This window comes from Hyaena hyaena, unplaced genomic scaffold (genome assembly GCF_003009895.1).
Source record: "Hyaena hyaena isolate Hyena2069 unplaced genomic scaffold, ASM300989v1 scaffold_380, whole genome shotgun sequence".
Classification (NCBI taxonomy): Eukaryota; Metazoa; Chordata; class Mammalia; order Carnivora; family Hyaenidae; genus Hyaena; species Hyaena hyaena.
The window spans coordinates 350,039-371,848 of record NW_024081013.1 but is presented as its reverse complement, the minus strand read 5'-3'; the positions used below and the strand labels follow the sequence as shown (position 1 = coordinate 371,848).

The window sequence follows — 21,810 nt, the reverse complement described above, 5'->3', positions numbered from 1 at the left end:
CATGAGGGGACAGTAAGGTGGAACCACACTGAACACAACCGCGTGGACCAGACGCGCGCAGACTCGTAATCTGGGGTGCATCCGTACTGCTATGGGGCTGACCTCACAGGCCCCAGGAGCATCAGGAAATCTGGCTGCCCCCCAGCAAACCAGGCGGGACAGGGCTTTGCGGCACCGAGAGCGCCAGCCAGAGGCTGCCTGCACCACCGAGACAGGAGATGAAAGCTAGAAACCAGCTAAGTTGCCAAACATAGAAAACTGGGTCCATGGGTTATGACATAACCATGAGGTCAAGAGCACACTGTCAATCTGACAATCAATTATATTTTTAAAAAAGAAATATGTTCTTGAAAAACACTACAGGATACAGGGAAATATATATGGAAAAAATAAAAGTTGTAAAAGTTGGGGAGACTGGGTGGCTCAGTCGGTTGGGTGTCCGACTTCGACTCAGGTCATGATCTCGCGGTTCATGAGTTTGAGCCCCATGTCAGGCTCTGTGCTGACAGCTCACACCCTGGAGCCTACTTGGGATTCTGTGTGTGTCTCTCTCTGCCCCTCCCCTGCTCACACTCTGTCTTTCTTCTCTCTCTCTCTCTCTCTCAGAAACATTTAAACATTAAAAAAAATTTTTTTAAGTTGTAAAAGTATGTGTATATACACATGCAGATACAGATCATATATACCACATTTCCTCATATATATCTGTGTGTCATCATAAAAACAAAAACACGAACAGCATAATTAATCTATGAGAGGAAAATGATAAATGAGTCTTATTTTTCTTAATCAATGTTTTGGCATTTTCCACTTTTCTAACAAGATCACAATTACATTTAAAACTGAGGGCAAGGACACAATAAACACCTGCTTGGTTTAAGAGCACTGTAAGACCTCACATCCCTACAAAATCTCAAACACAGCACAGGAAGCGCAGAACAGGAGAGTCCGTGAGGCGGGGCTGCAGTCTGTAAACGAGGCGCTGGTAGGTCAAGGGTTACCTGTGAACCTCACCTCCTCGCCCGCAAGGAAATCCTGCTCCCTCGGATCCTTATTTGTTATTATCCCTAATACAGTGAGATCGTTTTTCTAAATTTCCAAATTTGTGACAGGCAGTGTGGACCCCAGATACTAGCTTAGAAATAGACAAAAAGTGGAGTGCCTGGGCAGCTCAGTCGGTTAAGTGTCCAGCTCTTGATTTTGGCTCAGGTCATGATCTCGCAGTCTGTGAAATCGAGCCCCATATCGGGCTCTGTGCTGACAGTATGGAGCCTGCTTGAGATTCTCTCTCTCTCTCTCTCTTTCTCAAAATAAATATACAAACATCAAAAATAAAGAAATGGATAAAGAGTGACAAAATCTTCTGAGAAGGACGAATTTTCGATAAACCATACAGCAAGCGAGTGCTTCTCATTTCAAGTCAGGATATGGTTTTTAAGGACATGAGACAGAGCTTCTCTGAGGACAAAACTCACCCCAAACGGCATTTACCGCTATCACCGTTCAACTTATTCCCAACACAGTCCCTTCCGGAGGCGGCCAGACAGAAACGATGCTGTGAATGGTTAGAAGGAAGCCTGCAGCCAGAGGCGGCCCCGGGAAGGAAGACAAAGTCCCCCACATCTGTGAGCCAACCTGAGCTTGGGGGCCTCGAATTCAATTACTCTTCGCCCGCGTCCAACCACACCCCGTGAGGCAGAGCCGCTGAGCCTCAGGGACCTCCAGCTTTATGAGCCGACGGGAGACACACAGAAAATGAATCATATTCTCCTGCTACACAAACAGAAGAAACAGCAGAAGAAATCTACAGAACAGTGAGAAGCAGCATTCTTCAAATATGGGGTGAGACGCGTGAGCTGTTCAGGAAAAGAATTGGGTGCTTGTCCATGAGCAATTTGGCTTTTGTGTATTTGTGGGATTTCTTAGTGAAATACATTAATTCAGAACACACTAAAGGATACTAGACTAGAATAGAAAATGCCAGAGGGTATCACACAGGATAAAGAAAAGAACCTTTTCATGAAACATTTTTCAGCTTCATACACACATACCCCAAAAATCTCTTTCTTACTGTGGATCACAGTCAAAGTTTCCCTTCACAGAAAGTTCTGGAATTCGCAGCCCCAGACACATGAGCAGACTATGGTGAGGAGGCAGGTTAGTCTTTCCTGGGACGTCCCACAGAGCTAATATGTTAGTAATATTTTTGGAATTCAGAGAAAGCAACAATTTCTGCGCTCACTCTAACTGTAAAGCCCCGACCGCCCCAAGTCCGACACGGCAATCCAGGGGGGGTCAAGAAAGAGAACCACCCGCTGCCAACAAAGAGGGCCCAGGACCGAGATTGGGTCCTCCAAGAAGCCTCGGTGACCCGCCCCATCAAACTCCCATCCCCTCGCTGCAAACACACCCAGTTTGGGGGCACACGGTCAAAGTATTTTTAATTGCTTTACGAGTGCCATAGAATACGTCCACTTGGATGGAAAGATCCACCAGAAATGCTGTTTATGCCTTTACAGCCCCAAAGCCTCAGGCACAGAGCTGCTGTTCACTGCTGTGGTCGGCAGGTACGGGCCCTGTTTCTGAAAACCATCGGATGGCTGGCGCTTAGCACTGTCCTCCCGGGGAGCTGAACAGAAAAGTGTGGCCCCGGGAACCAGGCAAGCCAGGCTTAAGTCATCACTCTGCCTCACGCCGGCCATGTGGCCTCGAGTAAGTGAGTTAATACCTCTGAAATCTGACATCAAGGATGGTACCCATTTAACAGTATTACCGTAGAGATCAAATAAGAGGGTACATGTAAAGCACTTAGAACAGAAAGTGATTGATGAATATCAGCTGTTGTTATTCTAGCACGTGGAGCTCAAGATTCCACCAACCCCTGGAATTAGTTCGGGGAGAGTTCCCAGCATCCAGATGTTTGGTGTTCTCTAGGGGACGCACCCTACTCGTGTCTCAAAGAAGTAAAGGTAGGAGAGCTGGTGAGGCTGGCTATGAACATTTCTGAATGGCAGAAACTGGAATCTGACCCATTTCCCCAGGGCAGCGGGGAAACATGGCTTTCCAAGAAAAACAAGGCTCTCACCAGATGTGAGTTTTAGTAAAAAACACTGAAATACAGTCAGGAAACAAGAAAGGGCAGGTGCAACAGCACTGAGGGGGTAGGGAGTTAAGAAACTTTCTGCACAGATTCATCAAGAAAAACTGAGCACATGAGTGCACACTGATCTGTGCTATCACAGCCCAGGTGAGCAAAAGGGAAGACCAGGCAGTGGAAGAGAATGGCCGCGTCAGGCTCTGGAGAGGCCACATCTGAGTGCCATTGGGTCATACTCGGGGGAGAGGACCACGATCACACAGCGTGTGATCACCACGACCACAGATCACCACAATCTGATCTCTCTGCAGCGAACAGAACCCGAGGGCACTGGCAGTGGGACCAGAGGGAAGCATGATGGCAGTTGAGGATCCCATAAGCACACACTGACAGTTGAGAATGTCTGGCCATGATTATAGACAGAGTGAAAGCGGCAACCCGATAGCCACACAGAACATTCTAGGCTGAGAGGAAGGGTAAGGGATTGATCAGAACCCCAGGGGCAGGGGCGGGTGGAGGAGACCTCTGCACAGGTAGGTTACTTTTGGGGAGCAGGATAGCAAGTGAGAAAGGAAAGGTGATGCCAGGCAGATTCTAGAGGGTTCCCAGCAGAGCAGACAGACTAGCGCCATTTGCTCCACAGAGGTGGTGGCAGGGGGGTGGTGACAAGCTTCATGCTTGAGAGGCTGCCAGAAATAGCTGTTAAGGTAAATTCACTAAGAAATTTAAAAATAATTTTGTTTAGCAAAATGGTACAGTTGCTATGGAAGAGCGTATGGTAATTCCTCAAAAAGTTAAACACAGTATTACCATATGACCCAGCATTTCCACATCTGATATACACCCCAGAACAAGGGAAGGCAGGGACTTGAACAGTTATCTGTAAACGTACGTTCAGAGCATTATTCACGATGGTCCAAGGGTGTAAACAACCCAAGTGTCCCTCAGTAGATGCATAAATAAACAAAACTGGATACACATATGATGGAATACAAGTCTGCCTCAAAAAGGAAGGAAATTCTGACGGCGGCTACACCAAGGATGGCCCTGAAGTCGTTACACGGGTGACGGAAGCCGGTCACAGAGGGACAAATGCTGTGTGATTCCACTTACATGAGGAACCTTGCATGGAAACATTTCTGGAGACCACACAGGATGGTGGGTGCCAGGGGCTGGGGGAAGGAAAGAACGGAGAGTAACTCTTTAATGGGGACAGAGGTCCTGCTTGGGGAGATGAAAAAAGTTCTGGAGATGGATGGTGGTGGCTATGCACTACCACGTGAAAGCACTTAATGCCAAGGAACCAAATAATGGTGGTTAAGATCGGGGGCACCCGGGTGGCCCAGTTGGTTAAGCATCTGACTCTTAACTTTGGCTTAGGTCATGATCTCAGGGTTGTGAGATTGAGCCCTATATCAGGATCTGCACCCAGTGCAGAGTCTGCTTGAGATTCTGGGGAGGGGGAACCTGGGGAAAGGAACCTGGGGAAAGGCCGGTTAAGCCTCTGACTCTTGGTTTCAGCTCAGGTCATGAACTCACAGTTGGTGAGTTCAAGCCCCATGTCCGGCTCTGTGCTGACAGTGCACAGCCTGCTTGGGGTTCTTTCTCTCTCCCTCTCTCTCTGCCCCTCCTGCATGCTCACTTTCTCAAAATAAATAAATAAACTTAAAAACAAAAGAGAAGAGATTCTCCCTCTTCCTTTCTCTCTGCCCCTCCCTTCCCCACTTGTGCGCGTACACGTGCTCTCTCTAAATGAATAAATAAGTTGGTTAAGGTGGCATGTTTTTATGTCAATTACCGTAATAAAATTTTTTTAAGGATCTTGCAGCAGCCCTAAGGTTCAGGGCATTAACTGAAGGCCAGCAAAGCAGCACAAAGGCGAGCCTGTCTCCAGAAACACGTGCCCCAGAGCAGGCCCCGAAGCGGGGGCAACCGAGGCCGCCTGCAGAGAAGGGAATGACGATCAGGCCACAGGTCGGCTGCAGCGTCCTCTCCTGCTGCACAGAACACACCCAAGTGTCCTCGCATTTGTGTGCGCGCTTATGTGAGCCGTCCCTGGAAGAAGTCTGCTGCAGTGGCAAATGGATGCCAGAACCGGTGATGTGGTAACAACGTCTGATGCCATGTTTATCCTGCATCTAATTACTTCCTCAAACTCTTCTTTTTTTTAATGTTTTTTAATGTTTATTTATTTTTGGAAGAGAAAGATAGGGAGAGAGAGACAGAAACAGAGACAGAGCACAAGCAGGGGAGGGGCAGAAAGAGAGAGAGAGAAACAGAATTGGAAGCAGGCGCCAGGCTCCAAGCTGTCGGCACAGAGCCCGACGCGGGGCTTGAACTCGAGAACCGCGAGATCGTGGGGCGCCTGGGTAGCTTAGTCAGTTAAGTGTCTGACTTTCGCTTAGGTCATGATCTCGCGGTTCGTGGGTTCGAGCCCCGCGTCAGGCCCTGTGCTGACTGCCAGCTCAGAGCTTGGCGCCTATTTCAGAGTCTGTGTCTCCCTCTCTCTCTGATCCTCCCCTGCTCACACTCTGTCTGTCTCTTGAAAATAAATAAACATTAAAAAAAAATTTTTAAAAAATCTTATCCTAGTTTTCAGTTCTACCCTGAACAGTTCAATCAGAGCAGTTGAACAGAATTCCATGAATCCTTTAATTGTATCCAATACTGTAGAGAATGTGTTCCTATACATANTGCTGACTGCCAGCTCAGAGCTTGGCGCCTATTTCAGAGTCTGTGTCTCCCTCTCTCTCTGACCCTCCCCTGCTCACGCTGTCTCTCTCTCTCTCTCCTAGAAATTAAAAAAAAAAAAAAAAAAGAACCGCGAGATCGTGACCTGAGCCGAAGTCGGACGCTTAATAGACTGAGCCACCCAGGCGCCCCTCCCCAAACCCTTCTTGACTCTTTCTTCCCTGAGGCACAAATGCCGGGGCTGACTCTAATCTGCAAGGTGGATGTGGGCAGCAGCTGTGACGGAGCAGCCGCCCCCCCACCCGCCAATCCCATCAGCTCACCCTACATGATGCCAGTCATCGATGAGGACACACAGATCATCTCAAAAATCCAAACGGCCACAAAGGGCCACCCTTTGGGAAGCCACGTGTACCCCCTACGAAATGCCACAGTCTTCTTCATATCCTCTCTGTAGCAGGTGGTTCACGATTGTACTTCCATGTTCACAGAGCAAAACCTAAAGAGCCAGAGCAATGCAAAACCCAGGGTCCTGGGATGGAAGTCTTTAAATCTCACATGCAGAGCATCAAGGTGCAAAAACACCAAGTACAAAATTAGCAGCGAGGGAGGCGAGGTTTGAGACAAAGCTCAGTCACCGGTCTGGCTGATGTAAAGTCGGCCCCCATCTATGAACATCATGGACTTCCCTCCTGTCTTACAATAAAACACCCACCGCAGGAAGGTCTTACAAGGCTCCCGTCACCAAATAACTTGACATGGAGGGAGGCGGGCAGACAAAAGTCAAGCCAAATCAAATTCAATAATGTAAGAGTATATTTAGAAATCTAAAATTACTTCTGGGCTCAAACTTCCTGTAATTTTTATCTATTCTTATGCCAGCCGCACCTGTTTATCTGAAATGCCACAGGAGGTAGTAGTAAATGCACCGCACACACGGCTAATTTTAACTCTGGAACAATAAAGAAGTTTGAGGCAAGATCGAGTTGCCAAAATAGTTCACCGAGAACGTCAATATACGCACCACACGCACCACATCGCTCTCTCTATAGATTGCTATAGTCCTTTTACACCATATTCACATAAGCATCAAGAAATGACACTAAGATTCCAAGAGCGCGGCCAGAGAGCCGCACCAGCTGAGACCACAAGGCCCCTAGGGCTCCATGCACATCTAGTTACGCCAGTTCCCGGGTCACAGCACCGGGGAGACACATCTGACGCACATTTGCCTTTGTTCCAGACCTAGTGGCAAACTTCAAAGTTGGGAAGTCACTTTCTAAACCACGAGTTAATCCGGAAGATTCTTGTTCTCTGAAGGAAGCAGCCTGGGCAGAGATCTGCAAACCGTACCGCCTTCTACAGTAAGTCAGCCCCGTGGAAACTGCCAGAACAAGGAAACCCAAGAGCGTGTGGGCCGGGGGCTCCTCTGAGGACCCTAACCGTGCCCCCCCTCCCGGCACCTCCACACCGGAAGCGTCCTGCAGACCAGAGGTGAAGGCATCTTTCATCCAAGGGGCAACAGGGCGAGAACAAGTAATTGAAGGCGGTGAGGATCACAGGACCCTGGGACCCCGGGATTCCTCGCTCTTCTGTGCCAGCAAATAACACACTGCAGGAGGAAGATGTCCCCCCCCCTTCCCACAGCACAGCTGGAGGTCCCACGGGTGCCTGGGACACCTACAGCCTCAGCCCCCCACCTCCACCCCCCAGATATCCTGACCAGTGACGTGCAAACATCATTCTCAAAGTCCGAATATTTCCATAGAGGGGATTCAGAACGTCTCCTTGCTGAGGGGCAGAGAGCCGGCCAGGACAGTACAGAAGAGCCCCGGAAGAAGAAGGAAGAAAAATACCAGTGCCCGGGGGGCAGGACCATGCTCACTGCAGATGCCACCCCTGGGCTGTGTCTCCGGCTCATGCTTTGCGAGACAGGCCCTGCGTCTCTCACCCTGCCCAGGGAGCCCTGTAGGGTGGCCTGAGGGTGGCCTGAGGGTGGCCTGTCCTTCTGCACACGAGGGCCTACCTTTACCCGGACGGTCTGGTCCGACACGCTGCTCATCATGTCGCTGATGGAGCGGAAGAGCTGTAGCAGCGACTCCATGAAGTCGGCCTCTCCTTTGTCTTCATAGAGTCTGCAAAGGAGCACACGCACACCTGGGGGGCCTGGCAGACGGGGCCTCACCACCTGCTGCTCCCGCACCAAGAGCCTGGACGGGTGCTGCCTGAGTGGCCAGGGAGGGCATGGGGAGCGTCCCCCACACCCACGGGCCACGGGAGGCAGTTCTGAAATGGGCTTTGTCTGCACCACCCAGCTAGGGAGAGACGTCTTCGCACTGACCAAGCTGGGTTTCAACCATACCATTTACTGCTTTGTTCAGTGTCACAGAGTACATCTTCTAAATCCGAAAAACACAGGAACGTATAGACAAGGAGGGAGGCAGACAGAGAGAGGAAGGAATAGAGGAAGGAGGAACAGAGAAATTCAGCTGTAATCCCACCCCACAGAGAGGATACCAGTAACATTTTGGTGTATTTCCTGCCAGTGTTTTATAAACCCACAAAGTCCCATAATTAACGTAAATTTAATTTCCTGAATTTAACACGATCTCGTAACCATTTGAAAACGGTACTATGATAGCAAATTCAAAATGACTTTATTTCAGAGTGATGGCACTGCACAAATTCATTCACCACAGAATTGGTGGTAATGGGAAAATGTTCAAGAGGTGGAGTATATTCAATAAATGGATAATAAAGACATTGTACATTGGCTACATGTATGCAAATCTCTGTTGCTAATTATTATAAGCTTCATCTATAAATCATTTATTAGCAGCGACTTCAAACTGCTGTGTTACTAAAAAGCAATACATTTGCATTTTAAAACGTTACCATGCAGATGTTTTCTTAACGTAGACTAGTTTTCCGCCTAATTAAAAGTATGCCATACCTGAAAACTTGAGTACAATGGGAAATTTTGTAAACTAAGTGATAATTAATTACCCTAGAGGTAATCTTATATTTAAATGAGTTCCATTGTAAAGCAACAAATTCTGTCTAAAATCAGAAACTGCAACCTGGTGTATCTGTTCTGTAGAGGATTTTATTCAACAGGAGTTTGTTTAAACGGTGTACAGCAAACAAAAGTATCAAGTCACGAACTTCTACTTGCGGATAACACCAAACAACATAGCAACGCTTCAGAGAGTAGTACAAACACTTGGAGAGGCTTCAAGCATGTAGTCATTCTGGTCCTCAGGACATCTGCCAATTCCTAAAGCTGCATGGGGTAGAAGACTAAAAATCACAATGAAAACCTCTGTAGACTGGAGTTTTTACTAGTCTCCAAAGACAATGAATGATAATGAATTAGAAAGTGCTAGGGGGCAGGTCCCAGATGACCCAACAGACTCTCAGTTGAAAACTCTGGAGAACCACAAGCAACTAGAAGCAAATGGAGACCAAATGGCGAGGGAGGATTTACCAAGGCTACACACAGCCTTAACCCAGTACAGCAAGTGTAGAGTGCAAGGTCATTCCCACTGTCTCTGCCTACAAAGGGAAAGGATGAGTCATCTCTGGAAGAAAAGCTCATTATCCTGAGCTACATTAAAATAAAACATAACTGGGGCGCCTGGGTGGCTTAGTCGGTAAGCGTCCGACTTTCGCTCAGGTCACGATCTCACGGTTCGTGGGTTCAAGCCCCGCGTCGGGCTCTGTGCTGACTGCCAGCTCGGAGCCTGGAGCCTGTTTCAGTCTGTGACTCCCTCTCTCTCTGACCCTCCCCTGCTCACGCTGTCTCTCTCTCTCTCTCTCTCTCTCTCTCCTAGAAATTTAAAAAAATAAATAAATAAAATAATTTTAAAAAAATAAAAAAAATAAAATACAATAAAACTAAACACAGCATAAGAACAGACCACATGGTCAAATCAAAAACAAAAACAAAAAAAGGATGAAGATAATAGAAACAGAACCACAGGTGGTCAAGATATTGCAATTAGCAGGACACTTGGATGACTCAGTTGATCAAGTGTCTGTCCAACTTTTGATTTCAGCTCAGGTCACGATCTCATGGTTCATGAGACTGAGCCCCACGTCAGGCTGTACATGCCACAGCACAGAGCCTGTTTGAGATTCTCTCTCTCTCTTTCTCTCTCTCTCTCTCAAAATAAATAAATAAACCTAAAAATGCAGTTAGCTAGCAAAAATGTCAATATAATTATCATATTTTAAAACAGAAAAAAAGAAAATAAAAAGATGGAAATATGAAAAATAGAGAGATGGATAAAACAGAAGATGGGAAATTTTAGTGGAGAAATAAATTTGTAGCAAAGAATTAAATGAAAGCTTTAAAAGTAAAAAGCAGAATATCCAAAATTTAGAATTCATTATATGGGTTAAATTGAGATTAGACAGAGTAAAAGGCAGAATTAATGAAATAGAAGACACTCAACATGAAAATAAATAACCACAGAGACAGAAAATAGAGAAAAGCATATTGGAGATTGTCGGATATAATAAAAAGGTCTAATATATATGTAACGGAAGAACATAATACAGTTGAGTAAAAAAGGGGTGCCTAGTGGCTTAGTCGGTTAAGCGACTGACTCTTGGTTTCACCTCCAGTCATGATCTCATGGTTTCATGAGTTCAAGCCCCACATCGGGCTCCATGTTGTCAGTGCAGAGCCTGCTTGGGATTCTCTGTCTCCCTCTCTCTCTGCCCCTCCCCCACTCACTCTCTCTCGCAAAATAAATAAATAAACTTAAAAAGATAATAATAATAATAAAACAAATGGGTAAAAGAAAAAACTAACAGAAAAACAGTAGGTATAAACCCAATATATTACTCAATTACAACATATGTAAATAAACTACCTACTCAGTTAAAAGGACTTTCAAAAAAATAAATAAATAAAAGGATTTTCAGACTGTATGAAATAAACATACAGCTATGTGATGTGTGTAAGACACAGACCTTAAATATAAGGACACAGAAAGTTTAAAAGAAAAAAAAGTAAAAATTAGGAGGAGGCAGGGATAGATAATCCATGCAAATATTAACCAAAAGATACAGGGAATGTTTTCATATCTATTAAGGGATACAGGCATACTTCAAAAACTACAGGCTTACATGTGTAGCAACATGGATGGACCTTGAGGGTGTTATGCTGAGCGAAATACGTCAGGTAGAGAAGGACAAATATCATATGCTTGCACGTATAGGAGGATTAGGAGGAACTTGACGGAGGACCAAGGGGGAGAAGAAGGGGGGAAATGGTGGGGGAAAGGGAGAGAGGCAAACCATGAGAGACTCTTGAATGCTGACAAAAACTGAGGACTGATGGATGTGGGGGGGGGGGGAGGGATGGGCATGGAGGAGGGCACTTGTGGGGATGAGCACTGGGTGTTATGTGGAAACTAACTGGACAATAAACTATTTGTAAAAAAAAAAAAAAAAAACAAAAACAAAAACTACAGGCTTAGTTTCCAGACCACCACATTAAAATAAAATAAAGGGAGTCTAAATAAGTTTTTGGTTTCCCAGTGCATATGAAAAATACATTTACACTGTAATGCAGTCTATTAAATGTGAGACAGCATTGTACCTTAAATAAATGTGCATACCTTAATTTAAAAAATATTGTTAAAAAAGTTAATGATCATCTGGGGTTTCAGCCATTTATAACACCATAACAAACACAATAATAATGAAAAAGTTTGAAATACAGCAAGAATTAACAAAATGTGACACAGAGATATGAAGTGAGAAAATGCTTTTAGAAAAATGGCACCAACGGCACCTGCTTAACACGGGTTTGCTGCAAACCTCTGATTTATAAAAGCCACAGTAAAAGAGCAAAGCAAAGAGCAATAAAGCGAGTTGTGCCTGTAAATCCACAAGAGAGAGATCATAATTGTAAATCGGTATGCCCCCAATAACACAGCTTCAAAATCTGTAAGGTATGAGTCTTTATTATATTTAAAATTCTACCATGAATCCCTCAGATGAAAATTTAATTATTTGTTTCTCTGCTGCCAATCAACATCTTTAAAACATAGACATGGTTAGTATTTTACAGCAATCCCGCTGATGCATCTTTCTGTAGTGAAATGGAGGCCTCCTGAGTCTCACCTCTGCGTTTTACCAAATAAACCAAGAAGAGTCACTTGTTTGACCCACCTTGAGGTGGAGGAAAGGGTGAGAGGAAAGAACTCAGAGGGATATCAGTAGATAAATAGAGGAGTAAGACCTAGTTGTCATTCCTTGCTCTATCTATATATTGTAAGTATTCATTATCAAAGAATGACAAAATTGTTGTCTATTAACTACATTTTATTTTTGTGACCCAGGAAATGAAAGCAGAATGACAGATCTGCAACAACTTATTCATGATCAATAACTAATTATTCACAAAGCTAACACCAGATGACAGACAGACCCTCCACAAAGCACTGGAAAGATAGAAGGGGAACACAGCAATAACTAGCTTTAGTAATTTGCTTCAGAAGATCTGATGCAGGATGTGTCTGTTTTCCGGCTTTCTAGTTAATGTGATCCACCCACATAGAAAACACAGACAAACAAAAACCCGCAGAGAAGTGCCCCTGGCTGTCAGGAATCTTTCTGTGGGTTCTGAACCAAATGTCTCTGGGCCAGTTTTAAAATTGCTGTTCTCACTTCAAAACAAAATGAGCTTTCTAAACAAAACAGAAGGTATGGATTTGCAGAGTGAGAAAGAAAGTGGGATAAGCTTCTGTATCTTCCTCTCCAAAGTTTCCCCTCTTTGTTCTTTGGAAGAATAATGACTATCAATTATCCGGGAATTTTACAAATGTACTGCATCACCTGCAAACACAGCAGACCATTTTGAAAGAAGAAGAAAAATAAAGGACCTCTAACGTTTGTTCCAACTGCAAAGAGAAAAACACTCTTGTCACCTCCAGCTGTGAGCACAATTGTCTTTCTCCCAAGGTAACAAATGTGGTGCAGGTAAGAAAATGGGAACCCTTGTTTGCTTGCTCCCCCAGCTCTGAAAACACCACACAAGAGAGCTGCTCAAAACTCGTTACAGAGCAAATGCTCCCGATATCTGTGTAGGACACAGCACTGCTTTCTCTTTGAACAGCCTGTACAAAGCAGGAATATTAAGAGCTGCTGAAATGTATGGTAGGATAATGGGGTGAGGATGAGGAGAATGAGACCCTACTCAAGTCTGTAGTCCCGCGGGCCCCGATGTGAAGACCATGACTTTTCCTTCCCACAGAATCTGAGTTCTCAGCAGTTTTAGACTTCAGATTTAAATTTAAGAAATATTATCTTCTCTACATAATGTGGCCACAACTGTGTTCTAAGTTTTGAAAGGAACATATGTTCCTCTCTGCCCTCAGGAATCACAGAAGGCAGCCAAGACACACATTTAGGAAGCAATTCGGAAAAAAATAAGGTCAATAAAGTATTAAAGTCTGAGGTACAGTCAGGGCTCCGAAGCCCGTTAAGCACTTGCGGGAGGGAGAAGGAAGGGACAGAGGAGGGCGGGCAGGAGGGAGGGACCTCGCCATCAAAACCTCCATGTTGGCCACAGTCTTTGGATGAGGTCCGGAATGCCCGGACAAGGGCCTGGAAGCCTTAGGAAGTCTCACGGCCTTTTGGCAACTGCTGCCGCTCACCTTATGACCCCTTTGCTCTTTTGTCCTGGACAGTCTTGGCTCTTGAGAAGTCATCCCAGCAAAGAAACTCCTCTTGGGATCAGGCCCGGCCCCTGCTGGGACCCCTCCGGGACAAAGGTGGGCAGCATGATCACGGTCAGTGGCAATACCGTGGTGCCAAGCGCCAAAACAAAGGCATTCCTAAGGACATCGAACATAAAACACTTCCTCGGATCACAGGCAAGGATCTGCTGGGTGTTTCGCTGCACTTCTACACAGCACGGGAAGTCAGAAGCACATCTGTGGGTCACGTGAGGCTCCAGTGATTTAAAGCCAAGGAGATACTAGTGACAGAAGTCTCTGAGACTGACCTCCAAACTAAGAGGGAGAACAGCTCTCAGGGGCCTAATTAAGTAGGACTTAGTAACTCAGAGTAAGTTAGGGGCGTTCTGAGCCATTAGGCAACAGAAATTCAGGTTAAAAGCATGAGGAAGAAAATGTTAATTATCTATCCGATATATATTTCTCTCTTACTCCTGTACTAAAACAACTCTGATTTTGTTGAAAGCATCAATAACTCCATTGAAAATACTTTTCCAGGGGCACCTGGGTGGCTCAAATGGTTAAGTGTCTGACTCTTGGTTTCGGCTCAGGTCATGATCTCACAGTTCATGAGTCGGATCCCCACATCGGGCTCCGTACTACGGGCATGGAGCCTGCTTAGGATTCTCTCTCCCTCTCTCTCTGCCCTTCACCCTGTCCTCAAAATAAATAAATAAACTTAAAAAAAAAATCTTTTCCAACCTCCCTTGCATTCAGGATGGTCATGTGACATGGTTCTGGCCACTCGGATGAAAGCACATGACCCTTTGTGGGGATTGGGGAAAGTTCTTTAAAAAGAAGATGAATTAGGAGGCTATTTACCCCACACCTTCCCCCTCTCTGCTGCTTGGAATGCAGTTCTGATGCCAGGAGAGGCAGGGGCCACCTCAGGACCATAAGACAAAGAGACAGACTCTAAGCATGGTAGAGCAGAAAGGCGAAAGGAGCCAAGGACACGGGGAAACCAGGGAACAAGTGCACGAGTTCTGGAATCGTGCTCTGGGCTTCGTGTTGTGTACGGGGCTGGGGAGAAGTGAAGCTCATCTGGTGAGAGCCCGTTCAGCTCGGCTTTCCTGTAACACAAGGCCAATCCTATTCCCAACCTCTAGAAGACTGATCAAATTCAACACTGATGGACCATGGTTGTAAGATACCATGCCATTTGTTTTTGGAGATTGAAAGAGGTTAAGAGAAAGAAACAACTCTGCCCACTGGTCCACTTGGGCGACCCCAATCTTTTCTAGCTGCGTTATTTTGTACAAGACTATAGCACTTACTACACTAGCAGAAACACGCTGGTTACCAATGCATGTTTCTCTTGCTTCCTAATCTCTGAACAAGAAGGAAAGTCAGCAGTGTGTTTGGGAAGGACATGGGCATCATCAAACCCCTGACTCAGTGTCATATTGATTACAAATGGTACACGATTAAAATCCTTTCAAATAAAACATGACAAAATCTATACATATCACTTGACTATTCTGTTCTTTCAAGTTCATGCTCTCACCTCAGTGCAGGTTCTGGTTTAGGGTAATTAATGATTTAAACTTAGTGGGGAAAAATACAAAAGCAAGAGAGAGGGGGCCAAGAAGTTCAATTTCATAGAATTAATTTTATTGGAAAATAAAATAAAACAAAATGCAGGGAAACAAAACCTACTTTACTTGGTCACCTTTCACAGCTGACAGTGGGAAAATCATCAATGGCTTTGAACCTTAAAAGAAAGCTCAGTCTACAGCGAGATTCATACCTACCTATAATTACCACCTTAGCTGATGATGACAGCCTGATGGCCTCAAACTGTGTGTCTTCATACATTCAAATGGCAGTGTAGAAACTGTCTACATCACATTAACTCCAGAGAGAACACGAGCACAATAATCCTCAACCAAAACACAGGTGCTGTTAACCACCGATCACCACTCTAATCAATAGTGGGTCCCACCCTATGTATCATGTTTCCAGGTCTATGAATAGTCAGTAACTCGCTCCTCTGGCTTTATTCGCACCATGGTGTGCACAAGATTGTATTTTGAATACCTTCCCTTTCTCCTGGGCCCTTGTGAAGAAGGCTACCTCAGGTCAACAAGGATAAAATAAAGAGGAATTGGAGGGACGACTTTGGGTCTACAATGGTCCAATTACCAGTTTTCACTCCCATGTTCACAGAGCACTGTGCTTTTAAAAGATGGGGTGCCTGGGTGGCTCAATTGGTTAAGCATCCAACTTCAGCTCAGGTCATGATTTCATAGCTCATGGGTTTGAGCCCACCATCGGGCTCTGTGCTGACAGCTCAGAGCCTGGAGCCTGCTTCCGATTGCTCCTCTGTCTCCTTCTGCCCCTCCCCCCACTTAAGCATTCTCTTCTTCTTTCTCTTTCTCTCTCTCTCTCTGTCTCTCTCATATAAATAAATATTAAAGACATTTTTTTAAGGTGATGTGTGTTCTCTAAACAGAAGGATGGGAGTTTGTGAAGCTCCATGTGTATGTGCAGAACTCACAAGAACCTTGAATCAACCTTGAATAATCAACAGCAACAACATCGCTCATAGTAGATCACCCAAAGCAACCATCCTCCCAAAGAAACAAGCACAGAGTCCACTTCAACACTCAACACTCAACCTACCCCTTTCGAACATCTCTCCGTTCCTACAGTTACATATCACGAGCTAATTGGGAAGCTCTGGCTTTAGCACAGTTCTTAACCACAGACACCTGGGAAAATATTACGGTTCTCGATGAAAAAAGTCATCAACACCCCAATCCACTCTAAGGTTCAAAAACAATGCACACATTCATCCACACAGTATGAGAAACAGGTCACCAAGCTCGATACCAGAATGTCCATTCACCTGGTAATTCCACACGTGAGACTCTCTCTCCAGAAGCAAAGTATTATTCTGGTTGAAGGAAAGAAAGAGACGAACCTCCACAGTCTTCCCAAGGGAGGCAATTTAACTTGGTTTGGGCCTTTTGAAGTTGCTGCTTTTTTTTAATTGTTTGCTCTCTTGAGGCTTTCTTCTATCGGGAGACGCACCGACACGAGCTTGAGAGCCCTCGGTGCACACCCTGCACTACCTCTGATGAATTCGGAATACATCAGTGGTCAGTATTTTACTCACATGGCGCACATTTCGGACTTGGGAATAGGGGCTGCTGCTCAACCTTGTGCTTGCATTTCACGGCGCGGGGAGCAGTTACCCTAAGAGTGGGCAACCCCAACACTGTACGGCTATCTATCACTGCTCTGTCATGCTAGAAAGCAAAGAAAGGGAAGAAAAAGGAGCGAGAACAGGAAAGAAGGTGGAAAAGAGAGAGGAGAACAGAGAAAGGGAAGAAAGGAAGTAAAAGACCTCCTGAAATTCCCTAGGAGGGCCAGCATGGGTGACACTTACTGGTTGAACAGGATCCGGGAGCGCACGATGAACTTGAAGATGTACTCCAAAGCCTTCATAGCTTTGTACAGCTGGTCATTTATCCCCGGCTTCTCCGCATTGTCTACATAGTTCCTTAAAACTTTTGTCAGCTTCCTATTCGTAACAGGATCACAAATTAATTGAGGAGTTCAGAAAATTACAACATCTCAGTTCCTAACTGGGACAGGAATACACAAGGGGGCGATTCTTATTTCGGTTCACACTTATCCATAGATGCCTATGTATAAAATGTATTCAAAACAGATTAAAAGTGAGCCATAAAATAACACTCAGAGGAGCGAGATCTGAACATATAACTGGCCTGTTTTTCTAAGTTTTAGAGGTTTTTCTAAGCATTTGAATGTATTATATAACTTAATCCTCAAAATAGCCCAATAAGGCAAGTATTATTTTAGGGTATAATATAATAATTGTGTATAATAGCAGGTATATTATCCCTAACTTACAAGTGAAAAAGGCCAGGCTTAGACGGATAAACTAGCTTTCTCAATGCTAAAGAAAATTAAAGGGGTTTTCTTCATACTCATATATATTTTCATAATGCTTTTTATAATGTTTCTTATTTTTAACATGGAACATGCATTATTTTCAAATGATAGAGGCAGTTGGGGCAAAGCTGAATTTTTAACTCTGCCCAAACTTCTACATTTTCTACTACTACTGGCCCATAAACTAATAATCACTGTTCATGGATCAGAAGGCAGACCCTCAAGCAATGCTTCTAAATCATCAAAGAACAGCTAACTTAACTTCAATGTGGTTTCTGGTTTTGGTGTGTTGGGCCACAGTATAATTCTCCAAACAGTAGCCACAAGTGTGCAGCCTATACAACAACCATGAACCAAACTTCTCTGAGCCCCCAACTTTTCATGTCATCAACAAGAATTCACTGTGGCTTTTTAAATATTTATTATGCTCATAAAAATAACCTGGTGGGGCACTGCCACCATTTCCAGTTAAGTCGTGAGCCCATAATCACCCAGTCTATTAGTCGAGATTATTATAAGATACCCATAAGAGCAACTGGAACTTGCATTAAGGATGACATGTCCTGATAAACCCCAGTAAAAAGCTTTGAAGGGGCGCCCGGGTGGCTCAGTCGGTTAAGGGGCCGATTTCAGCTCAGATCATGATCTCATGGTTTGTGGGTTCGAGCCCCGTGTCAGGCTCCCTGCTGTCAGCACAGAGCCCTATTCACCTCCTCTCTCTCCCACTCTCTCTGCCCCTCCCCCACTCTTGTGCATGCGTGCGCACGTGCGCATGCTCTCTCTCTCTCTCTCTCTCTCTCAAAACATTTAAGGAAGGAAAAGAATGCTTTCTGGGTGACCAAGTAGAAGTGAAGTCATTTCTAAGGCTCATGTTGCAGAACCCTAGAAAGACATTCGACAGTACGAGAGGAGCTTCTGCGCAAGGCGTTGGTTAGAATCTGGGAAGTCCTCTCCCCAGTGGCTCCGCTGGCTCCCGTGCTGGGAGGGACCACACACATCTTCCAGTGGTCCTCAAGGCACAGGGGGACATCTAAAGTCCTGCCATAAAACCCATTTCACCTGATTTAACTTACTGTCTCAAGCTTATTGGCCAGATAACCTTTTCTTATTAAACCCATCAATATCTCAAGAAACAGCAATTCCATAGAACACATTTTGGGGATTCTCTCAACAGATTAATCAAAAATGAATAAATGAATAAATAAATAAATAAAAAGAAGGAGCGATGTGCAAAGAGAATGACCCAGAACCGGAAAATAAATGAGGAAGGAAGTCAAAAGACCCACATCTACATGAGCGTGGCCACCTGTAATGGCAGAAAGATCAAGCCCCCTTGGTACTAGCTGAGAGGGGCAGACCCGACGGAGCATCAGTTAAGCAGCGGCAAGACCTGGACCAGCCCCGGGAAAAGTAGCTCTGTGGAGACAAAGAAGCCCATCCTGCTAGCTTTCTGGAGGAACCGTGCTCCCTTATCGCCTGCACCATCGGCCTCACCGGTGACTCGGAGGGGGCTCCCACACCCGGAGTACGCACGCAGCGGAGACGGGGCACCGAGAGGTACTGCCTACGGCGCAGTCACCTTTCATTTCTTCTCTTGGAGTTCTTTGTGGAGAAGGGCTGGAGAGCTCCACGTTACCGAAGGAAAGAGGAAAAGAAACTATCTGGGAGACAGTCTAATCTCCATCTGCCTTCCCAGGCTTCTTGAGGGGCAGCGGCTGGGAGGGCCTCCGTGAGGATCCTCAGGGCCAGAATTTCCCCTGGCCCAGAGACCATTAACGCAGGGACAACTTTCCATGATTTGGCTAGAACCGTGTGAATCACAGTTATCTCCTTCGGTATTCCAAGGCTTACGTACTCAGATTTGAACTAAGGAAACACCTGGGGTTGCTCCTTTATCAAAACATGATAAGAACAGTTATTTTCCAAAGTGAATCTCCTTTTCAGCAGATTACAGGAGTTGAATGAGAGGATGCTGATTCCCAAATCCGTCCCATCCCCTCTTAAAGATAAAATGGGACTTTCTGCCTCTGCAAAGACTCCCTGACTTTCACATCACCTCTAATGGCAAAAGCACAGAACGGGCGTTGCCAACACAAGGTGGAACGCAGTGTGGCAAGCTCACTCACTGTGCTGATTTTCTGAGATTCCAATACAAAAGCTAACCTGAGAAGAGCCGTTTGGCCATATTTCAGCGAAGACGCAGAAGTGTGAACGTGACAGGTACGGAGACTCCGCCACGAGGAGCAGCACAGATGCCACTTCCACAAACCTGCTGGGTCCGCCATAGCAAGATGGCACCGCCCCGTCCTCCCTCCCCAGAGTCTGAGAGGGACTGTCCAAGTGCAGTCACCATGGACATCTCCACGAAGAGAGTAAGTCATTTCAAACATACGCTTGTCAGCAAGCACAAAGGACCTGTCACGGCCGGCTCTGTGTACGTGAGGATGTGGCAGCTCTCTGCCCACTACCTTGCAATCGACATGCACGCAAAGCGCACATGTGAAAGGGCCGAGAGACAGGATGAGTGACGTCACACAAAGAGCTTGTCCATGGCTGCACACAGGCAAGGAACCAGATTTTGACTTAAGTACGCTCAAGACACACTTGAGAGCCTTGACTCCAGTTACTGGCACTAAAGACCATCATTTCTAGTGATTCTAAGGTGGGGAAGGAGGGGGGATTTTTCTTGAAGAAATTATTTAAATTTATTGTCATTGCAACTCACACAATTAAACCTTTAAATAAATGCTAATAAATCCCCTGGTAAGAGATTCGGAGTAACTCCTCTTAAATATTATAATAATAATGAAACCTAAATATTGCTTAGTGCTTTCTAAGTGCCAGGGATTACTCCAAACATTTAATACGTAATAACTCATTGAAATTCTCAAGAAACCCTAAGACTGTGCCTGTTTTAGTGATGAGAAGGCTGAGGCCCAAAGAGGTTAAGAAATTTAAACTTTCAGCGCATCTGGGTGGCTTAGCAGGTTAGGCGTCTGACTCTTGATTTCGGCTCAGGTCATGATCTCAAGGTTTATGAGTTCAAGCCCTGCAATGGGCTCTGCACTGAGGGTGAAGCCTGCTTGGGATTCTCTCTCTCTCTGCCCCTCTCTCCCCTACCCTCTCAAAATAAATAAATAAACTTAAAAAAAAGAAGAAGAAATTTAAACTTGTAAGTGACAGAGTTGCAGGTTAAGCAGGGTTCCTAGACTGTGCCAGTTGACACCACTGAGCCACCTCTCAGGCCAGGATATCACCCACTTGCTCCGCCTGCTCACTAGGCACCCAAAGGGGCAGGTATGGAGACGGGGGGAGGATCAAGAGCAACTAGGTGGGCATTCAGAATCGCCGTTACAGAACCGCTATTCAGAATAGCCATTATAGCTGAAGCATCTGGAACAAAAAGGAAGGCTGTCTTTAAAGAGCAAAAAGAGGGGCACCTGGGTGGCTCAGTCGGTTAAGCGTCTGACTTCAGGTCAGGTCATGATCTCACAGTTCCTGGGTTCGAGCCCCGCGTCGGGCTCTGTGCTGACAGCTCAGAGCCTGGAGCCTGTTTCAGATTCTGTGTCTCCCTCTCTCTCTCAGAAATAAATAAAACATTAAAAAAAATTTAAAGAGCAAAAAGATATACTGGAAACTGAGTTGAATTCAAACTAGACAACCAATCATCTCAAACCAGGAACACATCCAGAAGCCACCGTGAAGCAGGCACTCTGCATCCACAGATCAGTTTCATCAAACTATAAACTGAAAATTTCAAAGACAAATGGAAAGTATAGAGGAGAAGAAGAATTTATTCCAGAACATTAGGATAACGTATTGCATAGCTGCTTTCAACAAGATTTTTAGGTCTGTTAAGAGGGAAACAGTAATAAAAACTATCCCAGTAAATTCAGAGTTGGGGGGTGGGGGTATGTACGATCACAGACAAAAGCATGTGAAAAAGGCACTGAAAAATAAACATGCAAAACAAAGCACTGGATTTATAACAACAAAAGCGAACTCACGTGTAGGCTAGTGTTGCACTAAAGTGTTTCTTAATGTAGGTTTCCAGAACAGGATTGAAGTGTTGAAATTTTCGATCAGCAATGAGTCCAATGATAAATACCTGTTAAATTCATCAATATTTTCATTAGCGAGACAACGCAAGGCATTTTGGAATCCTCCTCTAAGTCATCTGCACTGTGGTGGGACCCAAAGAACGAGAACCTTCTCAGAGGTGCCTCTTTTGACTCCAGAGGGGACATGGGTCTATCTACAGTGTCCGGCTGAGAGCTCCTCCCTGCCTCTCAAACCCAAAGCTTGGACTGGATTTGCAACTGAAAACACTTGCAAGACCGCTGC

General features: G+C 45.3%; 1 protein-coding gene across 2 annotated transcripts in view; it reads right to left on the bottom strand.

The window, feature by feature from the left end:
• The window catches only part of DOCK1 (dedicator of cytokinesis 1), a 513,605-nt gene that overhangs the window by 371,779 nt on the left and 120,016 nt on the right, over positions 1–21,810 (bottom strand). For both annotated transcript variants that reach the window (XM_039250757.1, XM_039250758.1), the window contains exons 21-23: positions 21,474–21,574; positions 16,937–17,071; positions 7,815–7,923 (exon numbers count right to left, since the gene is read on the bottom strand). In XM_039250757.1, the coding sequence (XP_039106688.1) occupies positions 7,815–7,923; positions 16,937–17,071; positions 21,474–21,574 (345 nt within the window). The remainder of the gene's footprint in view (positions 1–7,814; positions 7,924–16,936; positions 17,072–21,473; positions 21,575–21,810) is intronic.